Source organism: Musa acuminata, chromosome BXJ3-10 (genome assembly GCF_036884655.1).
Source record: "Musa acuminata AAA Group cultivar baxijiao chromosome BXJ3-10, Cavendish_Baxijiao_AAA, whole genome shotgun sequence".
Taxonomy (NCBI): Eukaryota; Viridiplantae; Streptophyta; class Magnoliopsida; order Zingiberales; family Musaceae; genus Musa; species Musa acuminata.
Genome location: NC_088358.1, coordinates 24,946,411 through 24,965,324, shown reverse-complemented (window position 1 = coordinate 24,965,324; position 18,914 = coordinate 24,946,411). Strand labels below are relative to the sequence as shown.

The window sequence follows — 18,914 nt, the reverse complement described above, 5'->3', positions numbered from 1 at the left end:
CACCTGTGTGCAAGAAATGGAGTAACACCAACTGGTAGGTTTCAAAAGGCACTTTTTTCCTTTGATCTGCCTAACTTTTTTTTACCAACAGCATTTGCAGAACAGCAGGAACTGCAGCAGCAAGCACTTGAAGTTGTGCTTTAGAAGGTCTCAGATTCATGTCCAAAATTGTGCTTCAGAAGGTTTTGGACTCTACTCTGTCAACTAATTTCAGCTGGATTAAGCAAAATAATGGAACTATCATAAGGCAATTGTAATCAGAGCAAAGTAGACATCAAAAGATGCACAAATAACATGAAACTCAATGATCTCATATAATAACTATTAGATCTTTCTAGGTTCAATGGAATATGATGATAAAATGTTGTAATGAAGGATGCAATGGAATAAGGGTTGTTCAGACAAATATAACTTCTGATACACGCATTTTAGTATAAAAATCATATGTAAAGAACACTAAAAGGCAATAAAGTTGCGCAAAATCATATTTTAATTACCACAACACAGAGTTTAAACATAACTATCCTATCAAGAATCCAACATGAGGATGGATTAAACTACCCAGTTCATCATTCTACTATACATACTTTTTAGGCTAAGGATGCCCCACCCAGAGCATCTGATAAGTGGCTACCCTATGGAGCACCCTCTGAACTGCTAATTCTTTCAAGGTTTATAAAGAAGAAACTGGAATAAATTGCAAGGAGAAGATCACCCGAATAAAAGGTTTCTATAAAATCTACTCCAATACATATTGCATGATATCATTACTACGGCTTCATGATTCCTTGGCTAAGATAATCTGGATCAGATGATGACCGCTCATTTCAGTAGAACCAGTTGGATCCATCGTGCTTCTTCTGCAGCATGCCCCTCTGTGATGCAGCATTAGAGTAATCCACAGCAGGTATGTTTAATCCAGACGTGAACCTGAAGCCACCACTTGATTCATTGGGTTGATTGCTGAATTGTTGCCCAAATGGCATCATGTCCTCACGGACGAAGAACTGTGGTTGCTGAACCAAGCTGCCCACTTCTTCGAAGAGACTACCACCCATTCCCGTCTCCTGCCCAAAGAAGGTGTCTTCCATCTGAATTCTGCTCTGGAAAGAATTTGAACCTTCCAACACGGAAGCACTTCCTAGAGTCAAGCTCTTGTCACCACTAATGTTGTTGTCGTAGAAACCCATCAACTCATTGATTGACTTTTGCCCATCAGAAGGAATACCCAAATCAGAGACACTAATAGGATTGAGGCTTGGACCAAGTGAAGTTGGAGTCGGTTGAGCGGTTGACGACATAGAGAGAACCGGGGGCTTGTTCTCATTCACCGGGAAGTTCTCAGCTGACAGCGCACCAATAGATTGAGGAAATGTATTCTGATACTTACAGAGGTACTGGTGACTGTTTCTGGCATTCCTGTCTGTAAATCCATGGCAAAAATCATGATGTGGACACTTTGCATTATCGCAGGTGTAAATGCGCTGGTTCAACAACAGTTCTGGCTCAGCAGCAGTTCTCTTTTGAATGAAGGCACAATCAGTCTCATCCTTCATCGGTACGGACAGAACAAATTTTTCATTCCCAACAGTTGCACTCAGGCTAAAAGTGTTACCATCAGCAGGAGGATTGTGAAGAATCACATCCTCGCTCTTGTCTTCATCAACACCTTCTACATCATAATCACCACAGCTGGTGTTGAAGGAGATGGCTCCTGTGAGGCCACTCCCAGAGGATGGGGGAAGGCAGGTGTCAGGGTGCAGCTTCATGTACATGTCCTCTTCCTGCTTTACAACAGCAAGCCACGTTGCAATCTCCTTGGCAGTCATCTTGTCTTGAAGGCATTTGGACTGCCTAACCAGCCGACGAATCTTTTCAATATCAGGAGAGATATGCTTGATGACTGCAGTCAAGACACTAACTTTCCAAGCCTTTTTCAGATCATGGGGTTTCTTGTAAGGTGGCGGACCTTGTTCGTTTGGAATGCCCGATTGAGGCCACCACTCCTCCCTCCCGGTAGGCCACCATGGTGGTGCAACTCCCTTCTCCAGGGGGAACCTCCGCTGCGGTGGGTCACAGTGCTGCATAAGAGCTGACAGAAGAGATCCCAATGTGGTGTCCTGAAGCTCCTGCAAGGAATGAGGACTCACAGTACTAGAGACCACTTCATTGTTAGATCCAGGGATGGTGTTATCGGCCTGGTACTTGGCGATAGCAGCAGGCCCGTTCCTGTCAAACCTGACCTTTTCTTTCCACCAACCTCTAAGGTTATCAGAGGCACCACTAACCGGCTTGCCCTTCTCTGGAATAATACCATAAACGAATCCCTGAGCCTTGCACACCTCCATCATTTTCAGCATGTATTTAAGGATGCCATCCTGTGCACGAGACATCTTCTTTCGGCGGGCTTGCTCTTGTGACTGCCACTGCTTTGCTGCATCACCTTGCTCCTTGTTTTTGTTCTGTTGTTGCTCCTTTAAACGCTTCAAGCGCACCCGGTCCCTCCACATACGTCGTTCGAGTTCTTCTATGTCAATATCTTCGTCACTCTCTTCATCACCAACCTCTGCAAATTTTTCGGGAGGAGGATCTACCAGATCTCCCTCTCCCATTATGCATTCACCCATTGAAGGCTGATGGAGGCTACCATAACAAAGATTTTTTTCATCATTTGAGGGGAAAAGTTGCACATAATTTGGACCTCCAGGGTACACCATGCCTTCCATTAATAGACCCCCCATCACTACTAGCAGCACAGGCAATCAGATTAATATCCTCAGTGTCAAATGACAGATGCAATATTCCCTGAAAGAGCAAGAGCATGAGAAAAAAAGTTCAGATAGTGGCATGTCTAAACAACAAAAAATAACTTCAAACAGATTATTGATCTTCAATTATGCCATGCTGTTGGAAGATATTATTATTCACCAAACATATGATGGAAGTAATATCATGAGAAAATGATGAACTTTCTCAACTTAGGAACAGAATCTATTCTCAATTGTGACATTTAAGACACATTTATTAGATTCATTTCAGAGAAATTCGAATGAGATATTTCACAACCAATATAAGTGAGCATGCTCCATGAGTGTAAACAAGAAGAAATACATTTATGAATGGCATTAATATGCTCTTTGTCTATGTTAACAAGCAACAAAAGCTGTACAATTCAAGTTGGATTATCTACATGTACCAAGCAAGCACCTCACTTGGCATACAAAGGATACAGACAGAGGAAGAAAATATTTATTAGACCGATGTTACAGACAACCAGCAAGCTTTACCGCTGCAGTCTGGAGATCTTAAGCTAAGAATTTTCTCACACGAAGAACACAAATTCGAATCGGACACAATCCTTGCAAGCAAATTAGAATCAGATCATAACCCAACTGAAGATCTAATCCAACAAATTCTACATGTGAAAGTTGAAGACTTTATCTAAGATCAATCGAAAGCCTTCCTTTAGCAATTCAGCAAGTAGATGCCCTCAAATTAATGAAACTAGATATTTTCAGATGAATCTTTGACGAAAACAACACATAGTTTGAGAAACATTATGGTCAGCCAAGGGAGTGACAAGCAAACTAAGTTCCTTCTTTGCTGCACAAATATAGCATGTATGTTCCAAAACTATGAAAAGATAGGCAATATTTCTCCACATATTAGAAAACAGAACAACCAAGACCGACATGAGTTCTAGTCTTCTTGCTAATATCAAACAAGAAAAAGAATTGTTTCCCAAACAACAGAACTCGAAGAAACAAAAGGCCAATTTGCCTGTTTCTCTTGTTCGTACAAATTCAACAAGCATCTACTTTGTATAAGAAAAAAACCCCAATATGTGCTCTTTAAAACAGATCAAAGTCACTCAAACACAACATCCAAATTTAGAAACAAAATAGATGAGCACTTTATTACTTACCGTATAACATGGGAAAAAAGCAAGAAGAGCAGATATATCAAGAACGGAGGCAGCAAGAGACACCGAAGAGGTCAACAACGGAAAACCAAGGAAACAACCTCCAAATCAGTATCAAACAAAAGAAGGAATTGAATTTATCCACAGTACACACACACACAAAAGAAAAGGTTCGAAGTTGGAACTCCATCCTTATATCTTTTCTTTTGGCCGACATAACTAATCTAATCAAAGCAGCCAAAATAGACCGCAGATCCGGTCATCAACTTCTTGAGCTGAGTGAATCTTATTAGATGTTGTCTCCAAGATTGATGAAGAATTGCCCGTGATAGACAACAGGAAACATCTAAGATACCGATAGGAGAAGCATAGACTAGTCAGAGATCATCATCAAACTTCTCTTCATAAAAAAAAAAAACCAGAAAAATCAAAGCCGAAAGAATAGGAGGAGAAGGAAAAGAGAAGAAATAACATCTTCCACTGGTGGCGACTGAAGCACTAAATGGCCGAAAAATCAACTTTTTCTTTGTAAACGATCGAAAAATAGGAAAAATGATCGATCTTGAAGTATTTTGATACATTTCACCACTGCTGAAGAATTACGTACAGCAATCGAGACAGAGAAGACAAGAAAACAAGAGAAATGATTGTTATGCAGAATAAAAGGGGAAGAAAATGCTTGGAATTAACGATCAAGGATAGCGACACAGCCTTTCTTCTTTGAATACCACGAGAGACCTTGTGTGCCACCCTAAGAACAAGCGATTGTAACAGAGATCAAAGCAGGACTCTCAACCAATCTCCAAAACCGAGAAAAGAAGAAGACCTGACTGCCATGTAGCGGAAACCAAACAGAAGCAGAAATCAATCAAAAAAAGGAGGCGCCTTTAACAAGCCAAGAGGACGAAAAATCGCACCTTTTAGCTTCGATCCCCGCTTATGGTCTCCCTCACCCCAATAATATCCAACCTTTGCACATCTCTGACTCCGAGCAAATTTTAGATGGGCTACAGAGGTTAGAGATTCAGAATTCCTGCAGAAGAAGGAAGCAAGGGACGAACGAAGTGGCGAAGCTGGTCCTCCTCTTATCTTTTCACCTCTCCTGCCTTCTCCCTCTCTACTTTCGCCTCTCGCTTTCTCGCCTGTGGAAGGTGGCTTGTCGGGGTGGCATGTGAGGTTATACAGCTCGTTGATAACGAGCGAGAGAGAGAGAGAAAGAGAGAGAGAGGGGGGGGGGGGGGGGGGTGTGGTAAATGAGGTGAGGTTGACTGGGGATGGAAACAAGACGTGCGGTAGGAGAGAGAAAAAAAATGATGGAAGACTACAGAGGGTGGGGTTATTGCTTCTGTTCCTCCTGTTCTTGTTGTGATGCCTGCCTGCCTTCCTGGAGGTTTCCCCTGATTCATTGAACGCCATGGCTCTTGCGGTTTCTGTTGATTCCCCATCGGGAATCAAAATGAGATTGGCAGTAATGGCAGACACCACAAAATCGTCTAAACTTCACCTATATTGGTATGCATTTAGACACAAGCATCAACAAGCAGGAAATGGAATCTACATGGCATGGTCAAACCTGTGAAAAGTCAAAGGTCACAGTAAATACCATGCTCTTTTGTTTCAAAACAATGGCTGATGTGATTATAATGTTGATTGCAGATGCATTTTTTTTATATATATTAGACTTGAATAATAGGCAAGAATTGTTAACTGTGTTCATTGAGTTGAATCATTAGTATAATTTTCTGACTGGGAATGCTGCATGGGTGGATTCAAACGAGAACTTTTGAAACAGTGGTTTGATCATCAATGATACACATATTGAGACACAAGCATTGTGCATAAACAAACATCAGAACTGATTTGGAAAAAGATGTCAGGTTGGGAGTTTTTCTACGAGTCCAAGGAAATAAATCTTAGGCTGTGGTGCAGTTACTATAAGGAATTTTTCTTCATGGACAAACATTATTTTCTTCACCATCTTTTGGCTCTTAGCATTTGAAATGAATGCATGGACTATGATGCAGATGGTTTTACTACAGACAAATTACTGTCTTTATCTTTCTCATAACACCCAAATGGTTTTTCAGATTTGCATTTCTATGCCTCAAACAGATGAGAAGAAAATAGTGTTGTCCTGATGTCTGCTGATTCAGAATATAACACAAGAAGAAACAAAAGGAGAAGATCTACAAGCTTAGTTAGTTCTTTGTGGGTTTGATGCCATTCCCACCTGTCTCTGTTGATACATTGGATACATGATCTTGGGACATTATGCAGTTGTCCCAATTGCATTAAACAGTTGTACAATTCATTAAACACAAATCTTGGGACATTATGCAGTGGTAAAAAGGGGAAGAAGAAAAGCTGACCAGATTTTGACTTGTGTGTCCTGCCTGCCTCATGATCAATGCTTGGCAAGAATGGAAGCCATGTGCATCAGGACTCTCAACAGCAACAGGTAACTTCTAGACATTGACACCCAGATTAAAAAGTATTGCACCGGTGAAGTGCTGTTGTCTCCCATGTCATCATATTGTAAGCCATGAACAGAGTCATCTCAGACTGATTCAGCATGAAAGATCAAGGCTAGACTTTGAGAAGTCATTTTGGTCCCAACTGGGACAAGAGGGAGGCTTTAGTGCCCTTAAATGAGCTGAGATTTGGCCTGCAGAATTGACTGTTGGTCCCAGTGGCTTGTAGTGTTTGTACTGCTGCCATGAGGAAGATTAAAGGCAGAGAGTACACTTTTGGTGGGGAATAGTAGATTACCCAACATCATTATGAGGTTCATCAACTCGGGAATCATATGACCCTTCTTTTGTTTCTGTTCTTGAGCAGGTAGATGTGATACACTGTTACTGCAAAAACAAGTAGAGATTTAGGTGTCGGCAGGAGCTAAAACTGGTAGCATTGTACATGTTCCTTATTTTTACATCATCAGAAGATAAATGATAAATTAAACATAAAGACCAGGATAGTAAAGAAAAGATCACTAGAACAGATGCTCTGCATTTGTCATGTTGCAGTGACATTAATGGAGTGGCCCTTTCTCCAATTCTGCTTCCTTCCCATTTACTGCTCTCTGATGCAGAATTAAGAGAGTGACATAAATAAAAAGGTTGAGGTTAAATTGAACAGGCTGGTCCTATATAATTCTCTCTGCAACCACTGAGTATGGAATGTCATCTTTCTGTTCTGAGCAGTGAAACTTTTTCATCGCAAACTAGCTTCTTTCTTTGTCATGTTCTTCTTGTCAAAGCTGGCAAGAAATGATGTCAATGCTGTATAATTATGCTTGATCATGTTCCGATTAAGCGTCGTATTTCCGATCTACTTGAACCTATAAGATATAAACAGAAAAAGTACACAATTGTTGTCCTTAACACTTTTCTCTTATAATAAAAAATGGATGGCAAGATATCTTCCACTCCATGAAATCATCAACCATCATGCATTTCTCCACTGATAAATAAATTTAAAATGATACAGAAACTTCATGTATTCATCAGCTAACAAAAAGCATTCAGAATAAGAATGAAACTTCCATGAGATCCTGGAGTGTTAGTGACATGAGCAAAGAAATTAGTGTTTAAGATTCTTTACCTGTTTTATTCAGAGTGAGACTGAGATTAAACAAAATTAGTGTTCAATAGTGATCTCTTTTTTCTTAGGTGAACTTACAATAGAAAAGGATCCTTAGTTAATTTACAGTGCATCTACAATATAGCAGATTACTCAAGTTCAGCTGATTTCTGGATGACATATGAGATGACTGAGAAACAATATATTCTGACATTTAGACATACCTTCCCAACAAAAAATCTGCATGCATTATCAATTGCATTTATGTACACAAACAATGCAGTTGGAAGTTCAAACTGTAGCAGCTTCACATGTTGTTCTGTCTATCTGTTAAATTGTAAACCACTGCAGGCTCTGAAGATCCAGACACGCCATCTTATCCTGACAGATACGAAATGAAACAGAGGAACAAGATTTCGGGTAACTAAGGTTTTGCTTTCTTAATCACATGATTTCCTATGGTTAAACCTTACAATACGATAACCAGAACAATAAGTTCATTTAGAAATACCTTCAGAATGCAATCCACATGCATTTATCAACTGCTAATGTTTACATATAATGAACTAAGATATTTCAAGTTACAATCGTATAATGTAATAGTAGATGTACTGCTACCCAACATGATCTCACAACTCGGAAAAGAATACAGGGAAAGTGATGAATAAAGCATACAACATGCCTCAAAACTGATAAGAATCGTTTTCCAAAATGCAGAATGAGATGTTCTTGCCTACATCAAGTTTCAACTTGCTATTAAAATATTTGACAAATATTGCACCTGATCAATCATTTCAACAGTCATCTAGATATTCAAAAAAATTTGTGAAAGGAAAATGCAACATAATTTTATTCTGAGTTCTTTGTTGTATAACATCTGTCAGCTGCCTGTTGGATGGATCTGTACACATAGCAGACATGACAAATAAATTCAAGGGACCAACCATGTGCAACTAAAAAAAGAGAGAAACCTTCATTCAGTGCTGTACATGTGCAGCTAAAGAAGAATAATTCCTGTAGTGCTGCACCCTATTCATGGCAATGCACAAATAATTAACTACTTTGAGTGCATTTGTGACAAGTCATTGTTTTATTAATGTCTAAACAAAGAGCAAGCTTCATGGGATGAGTTCTGTTCTTGAGATTAGAGACATTTTAAACAGATTTGTTCAATCCCTGCATATCAAGGTTATCACAGTAAAAAGATTCCCTAAAATGGTTACAGTTACAAGTTAAAATCTGATATCATTCTTAAATCCTTAATCTAGAAAATCTCTCCATTTAACCACTTGAATTTGGTTTTAAGTTTAAAGAGAAAACCACAAAGCTAGTTCTTGGTTCAGCCTGATGACATTCACTTTATTGAAAGTTAGCCTTATAATGAATTTGAGGTGACCTTTCTTTCTCAGAGAATAAGATGTCCTATCCAATGTAGGTCAAGGATCATCTATGCAAAAACATCACCATAGCTTTCTCTATACTTGGTCATTTGACACAACTTTAGAGTTAATCCAGAGACCTTGTTGTCCAGGTAAAACCTCCATAATGACATATCAACAAAATACTCTGTAGAATCTTGACGAGTGATCCTCGCTGATTTTAATAACTGGGCTTTGAAGTGATGGTCTAACGGGAGCATTTTCTAATCTGCAACTTGAGCATTCTGTTAGTATTCATGGTAGCAGTTGAAAGGAGGTACTAACTTCTTTTGGTTGACAACAATTTGTTAATCTGAAAATAAGGACAGCTAAAAAAAATTGGTGCGTATGCATCAGCGCCTATTTTTGTTGCAACAACACAACTGGTCTGTAATTTAATCCAATGAGAAAAATGAGTTTTTTAATTAACCATTAGGCAATTTGTTTGGCACAAATGTAGAATTCCTGTGAATTCCTTAGATTATAATGGAGAGAGTGAGGTGGATTCAGGTGCTCTACAAATCCACGCAAGAGGGTTATACTGTAAAAAAGATCGAAAAAAATGTTAGGTCAAGGATGAGCTGAAACAACAAAAACAACAACAGAACATGGAAGAAAGATTGATTTCATACATTTTTGAAATCAATAACCAATGTTTTCACATATTTTTCTTGGGATAGTGAGGAGTAATAGCTTTTATTGATGGCTCTTGCTTAAAATTTTTCCATGGTCTTTGTACTTAAATGAGCATACTGTGTTGAATTAATCATCTGCGGCATATGTTTCCTATAAATTTTGGATCTATTTCGTTGAGAATCTCAAGGAACTCTTAAATGCAAGTGAGCACATGCCATAGACTTGTTCCAAGCTCTGGAAAATTTGCTAAGAGTAGATTGTAAGTCATAAATTCAATTCTATCAAAGCAGCAACATGTTATAATTACTGTCTGATCCTATATGATGGTCTTGCATGTTTAACTGAACATGTGTGCAGAAAGCTAGACAAGCTTGCATGTTAGCAAGGAACAATTTTCTCCAAGAGACTGATAACAATTGTGAGCTCTTTGATGCTGCCTGCCACCATAAGAAACAAAGTTTAGTGCATGTGTGCACCCAAATTATAGTTCATTTCATTGGCACACTGCCCCAGAAAACTCACGTTACACCCTACTCAAACAAAATGGCACATGCCATGGTACCCGAACAAGATGCAAGACCTAGAGATACTGGAGAAACAAAGGCATGCGAGAGATGGAGAGTTTAAACTAAACAGGTGATGGATAAAGATTTCACTGAGCTGTGAAATACTGGGTATCCAGAGATTTCACATTAGATCTCTCAAGATTTGTCTGTGTCCCTGTTCCTTTGGCCCATTGCAATTGTCCTAAAGCTTTTCTATGGCTTCAGCAAGCAGACAAAGCCATGTTTGAGTCCACGTTAATCCCCATTATGTTGTGACCTTTACCCAGAGAACACCAAAAGTATGTAATGATGGATGGAAACACTTCCATTCTAAATTGCAGAATCACAAGGTGATATCTTGCTTTCCAAATTATTAAGGGATTGGCCATTGACATTAGTCAGGAATGCTTTTTGGGTACTGGTATCAAAGAAGAGAAGGTACTCCACACAACTCACACGTCTCAAAGGAATTTGATACTAGCATTAATGCATTCCACCTTGTGGAACATAGGCCTAACTTTAGATTCAAACGTCTATGAAATTTGTCATCCATAACTTGTCTACACCTACTGGTGATTTGGTACAAGTGGCTCAGAGTAGAAGATATGATGGAAATATATGGATTATGCATGGGACTTAAAACAAACCATTTCATGAAAACAAAGGGTAAAGTCTTAGATTTCCTAAGGAAGAACAGTCTAAATTAATGAATCTTTATTACAAATGCGTCCAACTAGGCAAAAGTGAAGACTAATATTGCCCCAGCAAGCTAGGAATTTCTTGAGGAAACTAATAAGCCAAGAATTAGGAGACCTAATTTCTCTTCAGCACTTTTATGTTTATTTTTGGGATCTGTTCAAGGCACCCTATTTGATGGAATTTAGTTCACTACAAATCCTTTTTGTTTGTCAGAGAATATTAGAAGGATATGTATGTATGCTTGCATGCAGTAATAAAAGCTACTAATTAAAGATGGATCACATGCAGTTCATGTGCCAAACATTGACATGCGTGCGTATCATTTGCTTGTTGAAAAGCCTGTAGATTTTGCAGACTTACTGTTCTCCCTTATCTTTTAGTCCCCGATCTCCGTCGGCTCTTCTGTGACCGGGCAAACGTCATGGTGGGCAGCAACGAGTAGCGCGAGATGCAGAGGTTGGTGCTTCGCAACATCTCGGGGCCTCACCGCCTCGAAATCTCACTCCACCCTACTGTCCTGGTGCAGGGTCGCGGTGATCACCGGAGCCAACAAGGGGATCGGCCTCGAGATCGCCCGGCAGCTGGCGCTCCATGGCGTCACCGTGGTGCTCACGGCGAGGGACCAGAAGAGAGGCGCCGGCGCGGTGGAGTCGCTCCGCGGGAGCCACCAAATCCCCAACGTCGTGTTTCACCAGCTCGATGTTCGAGACGAATCGAGCGTCGGAGCGTTGGCCGAGTTCGTCCGAACCCAGTTCGGGAAGCTCGACATCTTGGTAGAAGCGAAGCCCTAACGACACGCCACTTGAGTGCTTGAATCCGTCTCACTTGGCACTGCAACTGCAGGTGAACAATGCAGGGGCGTCAGGGATTTCGGTTGATGTCGAAGGACTGAAATCTCTCGGCATCGATCCAGAGGCCTGGGTAAGTCCCTTCGAATTTTACGGGGGACGAGGAAGGGGAAGAAGAAGCCTAAAGAGATGCCTTCTCTGCCATCGCAGCTCTCCGGGAAAGCTACCAACCTCGTCCAGGGAGTGCTGCGCCAGACCTACGACGGCGCAGTGACGTGCTTCGACACCAACTACTACGGCTGTAAGCGAGTGACGGAGGCGCTCCTTCCTCTGCTGGAGCTCTCAACCTCGGGCGCCAGGATCGTTAACGTCTCCTCTCTTAGATCCGAGCTCAGGGTAAAAGACTCCTTCCTCACACCCCTGTTCTTGGTGGCGATGAAGAGCCGCACAAACTGACTCCGCTTTGCACGGCAGAGGATGCCGAGCGAGAGCATCAGAGAGGAGCTGAGCGACATCGACAACTTGACGGAGGAGAAGATAGAAGGCCTGCTGCGGAGGTTCCTGGAGGACCTCAAGGAAGGGAGGCTGGAAGCGACTGGGTGGCCGATGATGTTGCCGTCCTACAGCGTGTCTAAGACGGTGCTCAATGCCTACACGCGGGTTCTGGCGAGGAGGCACCCCAGCATGCTCATCAACTGCGTCCACCCGGGATACGTGAAGACGGACATTAACTGGAACACCGGGGTCATCACCACCGAGGAGGGAGCCAAAGGGCCAGTGATGCTGGCTCTGCTTCCCACCGACAGCCCGACCGGTTGCTACTTCGATCAGACCACGAAAGCCGAGTTCTGATGGGCTCTCTGCTTCTTGTGTTTTGCTAGTTTGTGTCCTTGGGCATGCATGCAGATAACGTGTATGTTGCTTGGTCAGGTTCACACATTATGGCAATCGATGCATCAATTCTACCAAATAAAAGACAACTGAGACATTCATCTTGATACAATTGCAATATGACCTGTTCCATCAATGATGAACCAAAGAATCATGTCATGGTCTCAAGATGTCACATTATGCGGTGGCTGCTGAAAGATCCGCTCGGCAAATGTGTCGTCAACCAACTCAGAGGAGAAACAAAAAGAGAACCACCTCTTTCTAACAGACTCGGAAGATAGAACAGGCGGAAGAACCCTAAAAAGGAGAAGCCGGCAAATCCGGTAACCAGGTGGCAAAAGCAGCGGCAATTCATCTCCTGGTAAATGTTACGAGCAGTTCTACTCTCCTACCGTCATGCCAAACCCAAATTTGTAGTCTTTCTTCGAATGATCAATCTGCAACCATAACATGAATTAGTTTAGTGGTGTTCTACACAGCAAATTTTCTCATTTAAGTGGTATTTTCTAAGACACAAAGACTGGGGAACACAAATACAAAAGGCCATATGCATAAAACTAGTATGATTTAAGCTTCTCTGAAACATCACGTTCGTTCATATACCCCTACGCACCTCGGCGGAAAGAAGTAAATTAACACCCATATTAAGTCGTTCCTCCAAAAATGCTGCCACAACTCCATTGGAATCGAGTTTTCCCCTCAACCGACACTGCAAAAGTTGGGCATCAACTATTCGGAATCAATGGGCATATTTCACCAGGAAGCAAAGAGAAAAAACCAAACTTTCAAGTAAATATCCAATAAATTGATTGGTATTAGGAAGTTACCTGACGAAGAATGTAATCGTAACCAAAACTTGATGTAACATCTCTTGTCATGTGATTGTACATGAATTCAGATGCAAGAGAAACCTGCAAGATACAGCTACGGCAAGGCTTGTAAGATGAGTATATCACATAAGTTTTCTTATAATTATTAGAAATCTAACCTTCTCGGATACTTTCTGAACGTAGCTCAGCGCAACAATTCCAGTGCTTGCGACTTGCCCAGTTGTAACCTGCACAAAACATTCATAAAAGCCTACAATGTAAGCTTCTAGTCATGATTCTGATCCCACAAAATTTCATTGGAGTAATGAAAAATAAAACAAAAACTATTACACGATAAGAAACAGCCTTCATAGAAATCTAAAATGTTTCCTTTGCATTACTTAAAGGTAGAATTATGACTTGTGCCTACATTGAAACTAGAAAGCAAGTAACCGACAACCAAATTGCAAGCACACCTCCTCTGTTGGACTTGCCTCAACAAATTTACCAAATTTTAACTGCCGGTGGGTTCTCCAGACAGCAAACCCAAATACCAGAGCAGGTAAGATCATCCAACAGGAAGAAACAAAGAGAGAAGTGAAGAGAAGGGAGCGGCAGATTACCATCTTATCTGTGTTATAACGAGCAGCGAAACCAATACCAGACTTCCTTTGATGCCCAAGCCAAAAGACTTCACTGCCAAGGGATAGATGTGGTGAGACACTCTGTAGAATGAACAGTAAATAATTTGGTCAGTGTTCCATATAAGTATAATATGAAGAGAAACAATGAATACAAAAGCCCACTTCACTGCTGCATTTTCGTCAAAGTGAAGCCTTAAGACCAAAAAACCATGTTCAAGATTCAAAACCTTAATGACCAAGCATTGGTTTCTGCATCTCTCATGCATATTGTCTCAGATTCTAAGGGTGTGTATGCAAATTGATAATTTGGAAGTGAAAATATGCAAAATGTTCTATAAGAGTATACATGTAAAATATCATTCTTATGTATAACAAAGTCTATATCAAAATAGTCCTAGTTTCTTGGATTTTTTTCTACCATCCAACTTGCTTCAATAAACAAACTATGCTGACTCTCCTAATATTTTATATATATATAAACAAGTATTAGTCTTACTTGAAAAGTCTACACTCCAATAGAAGTTTTTTTTCACTTGTATTCATTTAGAAAAATAACTATCCTAACTTAACTGCAACCATATTTCCCTGTAGATGTGGTCCAATGTGGCCAGGGATATCCTTGTTTACTATTGCATCTTACTGAAGCATTTAAATGGTAAAGATGCAATACAAACATCAAGAGATGCTCCTTCCTGTATGAATGGAACAATCCCTCGGCCACTCAAAATGAAGAAGTAATTAGATCTCATGTCTATATTTGTTTGACAAAATAGATTTGGAAACAATATCTGATAACCCATATCACGCTAGAAGGGGAGTGGCATTCTGTTAGTTTTTATTTTGTCGATTCAGCATCCATTATGACGATGTACAGGAATCTGGCAAAAAGATTTTCGAAGAAATGTCTAGTTGAATTCAATAGTTATTCACATGATGGTTGAGTGATGTCAATTCTCTGTTGCTAACCTTTGTAGAGTTTGAAGGATCAACAAATTCTCTAGCATGTGGTTTCATTTCTTTTCTACTTCAAGCAGAACACCTAATGTGACTTCTTATTCCTCCTATTCATTTAGAGCACCAAAGTTCGGAAAAACCTTACATTATTTGCTAGCCATGTTACAGAATATACTATTTCCAAGTATAAACCAAAGAACAAAGATATGACAAAGCTACAAAAGTAATCTGAATCACGACCATGCACATGTAATGTAAACTTATAAAATGACAACTGATGAAAAAACCATATGATGGAAGTGGGCTTCCTATATTAGAACGAGTGAACCCATGAGTATAAGAGACTTCACCAGATTTTTGTTACCATAGATAAAAGGTGAATATGCATAAGCATAAAGCAAGAGAATATTCAAATTGGTGCATAACATGCAGAGGCAGAAAAGCATAGCCACACTTTTATAAGTAAAACCAGTGTGCAGACATATAATTAAATGAACTTATAGTAGTTAAAGGTGAGGGAACCATCTCAACCTAACAAAGTTTAGGTGCTGAAACCACAGAGAAGTGCAGCACACTAAACATGAAGGATACATCAAGTAGTCAAAGTTATACTTATACGTTGCAGGTAAGAGTAGAATAGACCCTTGGGTGACAAGCAGCTCCACTGAACAGGAGTTAAATTGAATTTTCCTATTTTACTTAGCATGACGGAACTATTGTAGATCAAAATGGGATGCCCTATAAGGTAGGCAATAGACCATGCTGAAACCAAAAAATATGCTGCAACCTTCACCAAGCTTACCTGGATATAATTGGCACCATAGAAGGCATTGTTGCCTATTTGAAATTGAGACCTGAAATCCTGTCCCTACATATATGAAAATAAAACTTATTGATGATAGAAAATATATAACTGCAAAATGTTGAAAAAGAAACTTTTTCATCAGATGAAACCAAAAAAAAAGTGCTAAAAGCAATACTAAAAGTAAACTAACCTTATAATCGAAGTTAAACATTCCTTGAGAGAAATGTGGTTCATTTGTCAGCTGGCAAAAGAACAAGAAGTTACTACTTACTAGTTGATCAAACCAACAATATATTTCTTCTTCAAACAATACAGGACTATCAAGAATTTTAGTAACAAACCTGAGCATTTATCTTTAAAGTAAGGTTATCAGTCAGATCACATTTGACTCGTGCATTCAGCCTTCCATCAGTCAGTATTCTTCCGATAAGCATCATCTATAGTTGATATCAAATCATCCATGAGAGTTACATGTATATCTAAGATTTGTATTATTCCAAAAACACAGCACAAGAATGCCAACCTTAGGATCCAGAAAGTTTGCACCAAATTCATAGTGTGCAGTAGGAACTTTAATAATGTCAGAAGACTGTGAAGGAACCTCCATTGATCCCATGAAAACACTGATCAAAAGTTGTCAGCTCAAAATTAATAAGGCAACAACAAATTAATGGTCGAGCAATCAATAATTACCTGTGGCTGAGAGCAAATGTCTGATTTATCCCCTTTGTAAAGTCAAAACGCAATCCTTCAAAGAGCTCTGGCTTCAAGGACACTGAAGACCACATTCAAAAGTATGTTAGAACCCATGCAAAAAATATTCTTTTTTGTTTTTGTTACAATTGGAGTATCAGTTTTATTAGTTCAATTTTCCTCAGTCACTCCTTAACTAGAAACTTCAAAGGCCCTTTTACCCCCTCATGAAAAAGTTTATGCATCTAAAGACAGCTCAGTAAGGTCTAGTTGTATCTACATATAAGTTCTAAATGGAACAAGGGTTAGTATCACACAAAATTCTGAATCCAAACTTTTGGTCAAGAATGGTAGAAAAGGAGCTTTGCGTCAACCACTCGTCAAATTACCTTCTCACTCTAAGGTGAGAACCAAACCAGCCATCAAATCCACTAATTTCCAATCCCATTACGGCCCCTCACTTTCGGCTTGCAAAAATAGTTAGCTCACAAAAGAGATCATGTTATCTTATATAGTTGAACCACAACTGACATATGAATCAATACACCAAATTCTCAAATAAATATAGTACATTGGACAGAAAGCATTTTTTATTAGCTAGGAAAAGAGATCTGTTTAAGGAAGAGCCAAGATCAAAAGTTCACACATCAGCACACATTAACAAAGATGTGTGTAAAAGCACTTCACTGCCCAGAATCGATGAACTTCTTCACTAGTTAGCCTTGTCCACAAGAAAAATACCAAATTCGAAGAAAAATAAACTTAAATTTCCATATATGTCTCTATACGGTTACATATTTAATTTGCAATGTTATGATCTGGGAAACCACATTATGAGGGCCTCACCTTAATCCATTCGGTTGGATTTCTTCATTTCTATCGTCATAAGTTATTTTCCTGTTATCATAAGTTAGAATTTGAAAACATAATTTGATGATTCATAGGATGTTGAAGGCTCAGTCCTTAGAACAAGCAAAATAAAACCCAAAACCTGATAACAATAACAACCATTTATCATGGCTACAAGATCCCCCAAAATACAAAGGCTGGCCAAAATACACTATCCTGAATCAAGCTCATTCTTAATTACAGAATCCAATTTCCACAACAATCAGCGACTGACAAGTGTAAGTTCAGACGAGTCTGAGTACAAAACCTACCTACCCTAGTGCCCAGAAAGCACATGGACAAGAATATACGTTAGAACCAGTTCAACCGAAAACTAGGATTCGTTGAATTAGCCCAATTAGCCCATACCTACAATCAATGCCTCTGCTAAGCAACACAGAATACTCATGAGAAAGAAACAGGGTTTCAAACTACTGTGAAGTAGAATCTAGCCAATGGGGCTTATTTTCTTGGATTTCCTTTCACAGACAAGAGTTCAAACATGGCACTCGTGAGGTATACTAAGATTTCCAGGAAATTTAACAAGCTCCCAACCGTGTTCTATCATCTTATCACACTTTGTAATCAACTAAGCAGGCCAATGAATTCAAAATGAGACACGGCTACAGCACAAGATCGAATAGGACTCACTCAACGCCTCGCGTTGGATCTCCTCGAACGCAACAGGGCAGGGGAGATTCAACCAGTCGACCTTCTCCGAGACGCCCTTGGCATCGCCCTGCACCTCCGTATTCGGGGGGAGCGCCGCCGCAAGACCGACGGGAATCGGCGGAGGAGGAGCCGCGGCCGGCGATGGCGGCGGGGCGCCGGCGTGACTAACGGAAGATCCCATTTCGCTTGAGGGTTTCCAAAGACGAGAGAGAGAGAGAGAGAGAGGGGGGGGGGGGGGGGGGGACAGGGTTTAGGGCTAAGTAGGAGAAGAGGCGGCGCTTAACACCGTTGGTAGTATTACACTACGTGTATAAGTTGCGCGGGTAATCATACGCTTCATCGTCGCGACGACGATCTTTCACTTTTCCCGTGTCCTCATCCAACGGCGAAGAAGGCTAGCGCCTGATCACGTGAGATCTGCGGGTTTTTTGCACTTACGGGCGAAGAACATTAACATTTTGAGTTTACAATCCTAAATATCTGAACTGGTATAACTCGTATAACCCCGTACAAGTAAAAAGTTGAGTCACTTGTTATTGAGCCGGACTTCAGCCCAGCAGTTTAGAATGCGTTCGTTCACTCTCCAAGCCCTGAGAGAGAGAGAGAGAGAGAGAGAGAGAGAGAGAGAGAGATCCCGGGGTGAAGGCGGACAGGCGAGATAGACGTTGAATCAGAACCATGGCATTTGTTGATCTGTGATACGTGCAATTTCTTAACATATGGGCTTTGTCCAAATGCATGATAAGAGCAACCCAAAACAGCTTCGCCCAAATGCCTTGCTTTCACTATAGTGACCATGCCGGAGACAAGTGAGGAGGCATAAAGGTCGAGTATCTTGTAAACTAAATCGACTAAACAAGCATTTTTATTGATAACATGTCAAGAGACGAGTCCAGCAGCTAGAGCCACATCTACTCAAAAGACAATTCTGGTCGTTCACCGAGTGGGGCATCATGGAATTGTTGCCC

The 18,914-nt window shown here is 40.3% G+C and overlaps 3 protein-coding genes across 4 annotated transcripts; 1 reads left to right on the top strand and 2 right to left on the bottom strand.

The window, feature by feature from the left end:
- Positions 1 to 472: 472 nt before the first annotated feature.
- On the bottom strand, positions 473 to 5,141 carry LOC135650635 (protein ETHYLENE-INSENSITIVE 3-like 1a). 2 transcript variants are annotated; one of them, XM_065170125.1, is made up of 2 exons: positions 4,840 to 5,141; positions 473 to 2,805 (listed from the first exon to the last, which is right to left on the bottom strand). In XM_065170125.1, exon 2 carries the CDS (start codon positions 2,739 to 2,741, stop codon positions 828 to 830), a length of 1,914 nt encoding a protein of 637 aa, XP_065026197.1. In that variant the 5' UTR covers positions 2,742 to 2,805; positions 4,840 to 5,141; the 3' UTR covers positions 473 to 827. The 2 variants fall into 2 exon arrangements, with proteins under 2 accessions (XP_065026197.1, XP_065026198.1); XM_065170126.1 differs by lacking the exon at positions 4,840 to 5,141 and adding an exon at positions 3,926 to 3,948.
- A 5,960-nt stretch (positions 5,142 to 11,101) lies between these two features.
- On the top strand, positions 11,102 to 12,955 carry LOC135650507 ((+)-neomenthol dehydrogenase-like). The gene is made up of 5 exons (XM_065169913.1): positions 11,102 to 11,258; positions 11,329 to 11,575; positions 11,646 to 11,723; positions 11,801 to 11,986; positions 12,065 to 12,955. The coding sequence occupies exons 1-5, from the start codon at positions 11,251 to 11,253 to the stop codon at positions 12,440 to 12,442; spliced, it is 897 nt and encodes a 298-aa protein (XP_065025985.1). The 5' UTR covers positions 11,102 to 11,250; the 3' UTR covers positions 12,443 to 12,955.
- LOC135650506 (mitochondrial import receptor subunit TOM40-1-like) lies at positions 12,561 to 18,170 on the bottom strand. Its single transcript, XM_065169912.1, has 11 exons — positions 17,926 to 18,170; positions 16,387 to 16,468; positions 16,217 to 16,316; positions 16,035 to 16,130; positions 15,884 to 15,934; positions 15,691 to 15,756; positions 13,914 to 14,015; positions 13,470 to 13,538; positions 13,309 to 13,392; positions 13,095 to 13,190; positions 12,561 to 12,918 (listed from the first exon to the last, which is right to left on the bottom strand). The coding sequence occupies exons 1-11, from the start codon at positions 18,125 to 18,127 to the stop codon at positions 12,862 to 12,864; spliced, it is 1,005 nt and encodes a 334-aa protein (XP_065025984.1). The 5' UTR covers positions 18,128 to 18,170; the 3' UTR covers positions 12,561 to 12,861.
- Positions 18,171 to 18,914: the final 744 nt, after the last annotated feature.

Coding starts and splice junctions, on each gene's coding strand:
- LOC135650635 (XM_065170125.1), bottom strand. CDS start 2,741: ATGGGGGGTCTATTAATGGAAGGCATGGTGTACCCTGGAGGTCCAAAT.
- LOC135650507 (XM_065169913.1), top strand. Junction 11,724..11,800: donor GCATCGATCCAGAGGCCTGG/GTAAGTCCCTTC, acceptor CTGCCATCGCAG/CTCTCCGGGAAAGCTACCAA. Junction 11,987..12,064: donor CTCTTAGATCCGAGCTCAGG/GTAAAAGACTCC, acceptor TTTGCACGGCAG/AGGATGCCGAGCGAGAGCAT.
- LOC135650506 (XM_065169912.1), bottom strand. CDS start 18,127: ATGGGATCTTCCGTTAGTCACGCCGGCGCCCCGCCGCCATCGCCGGCC. Junction 16,469..17,925: donor GATCCAACGCGAGGCGTTGA/GTGAGTCCTATT, acceptor TGTGGTCTTCAG/TGTCCTTGAAGCCAGAGCTC. Junction 14,016..15,690: donor ATGGTGCCAATTATATCCAG/GTAAGCTTGGTG, acceptor TTCATTCTACAG/AGTGTCTCACCACATCTATC.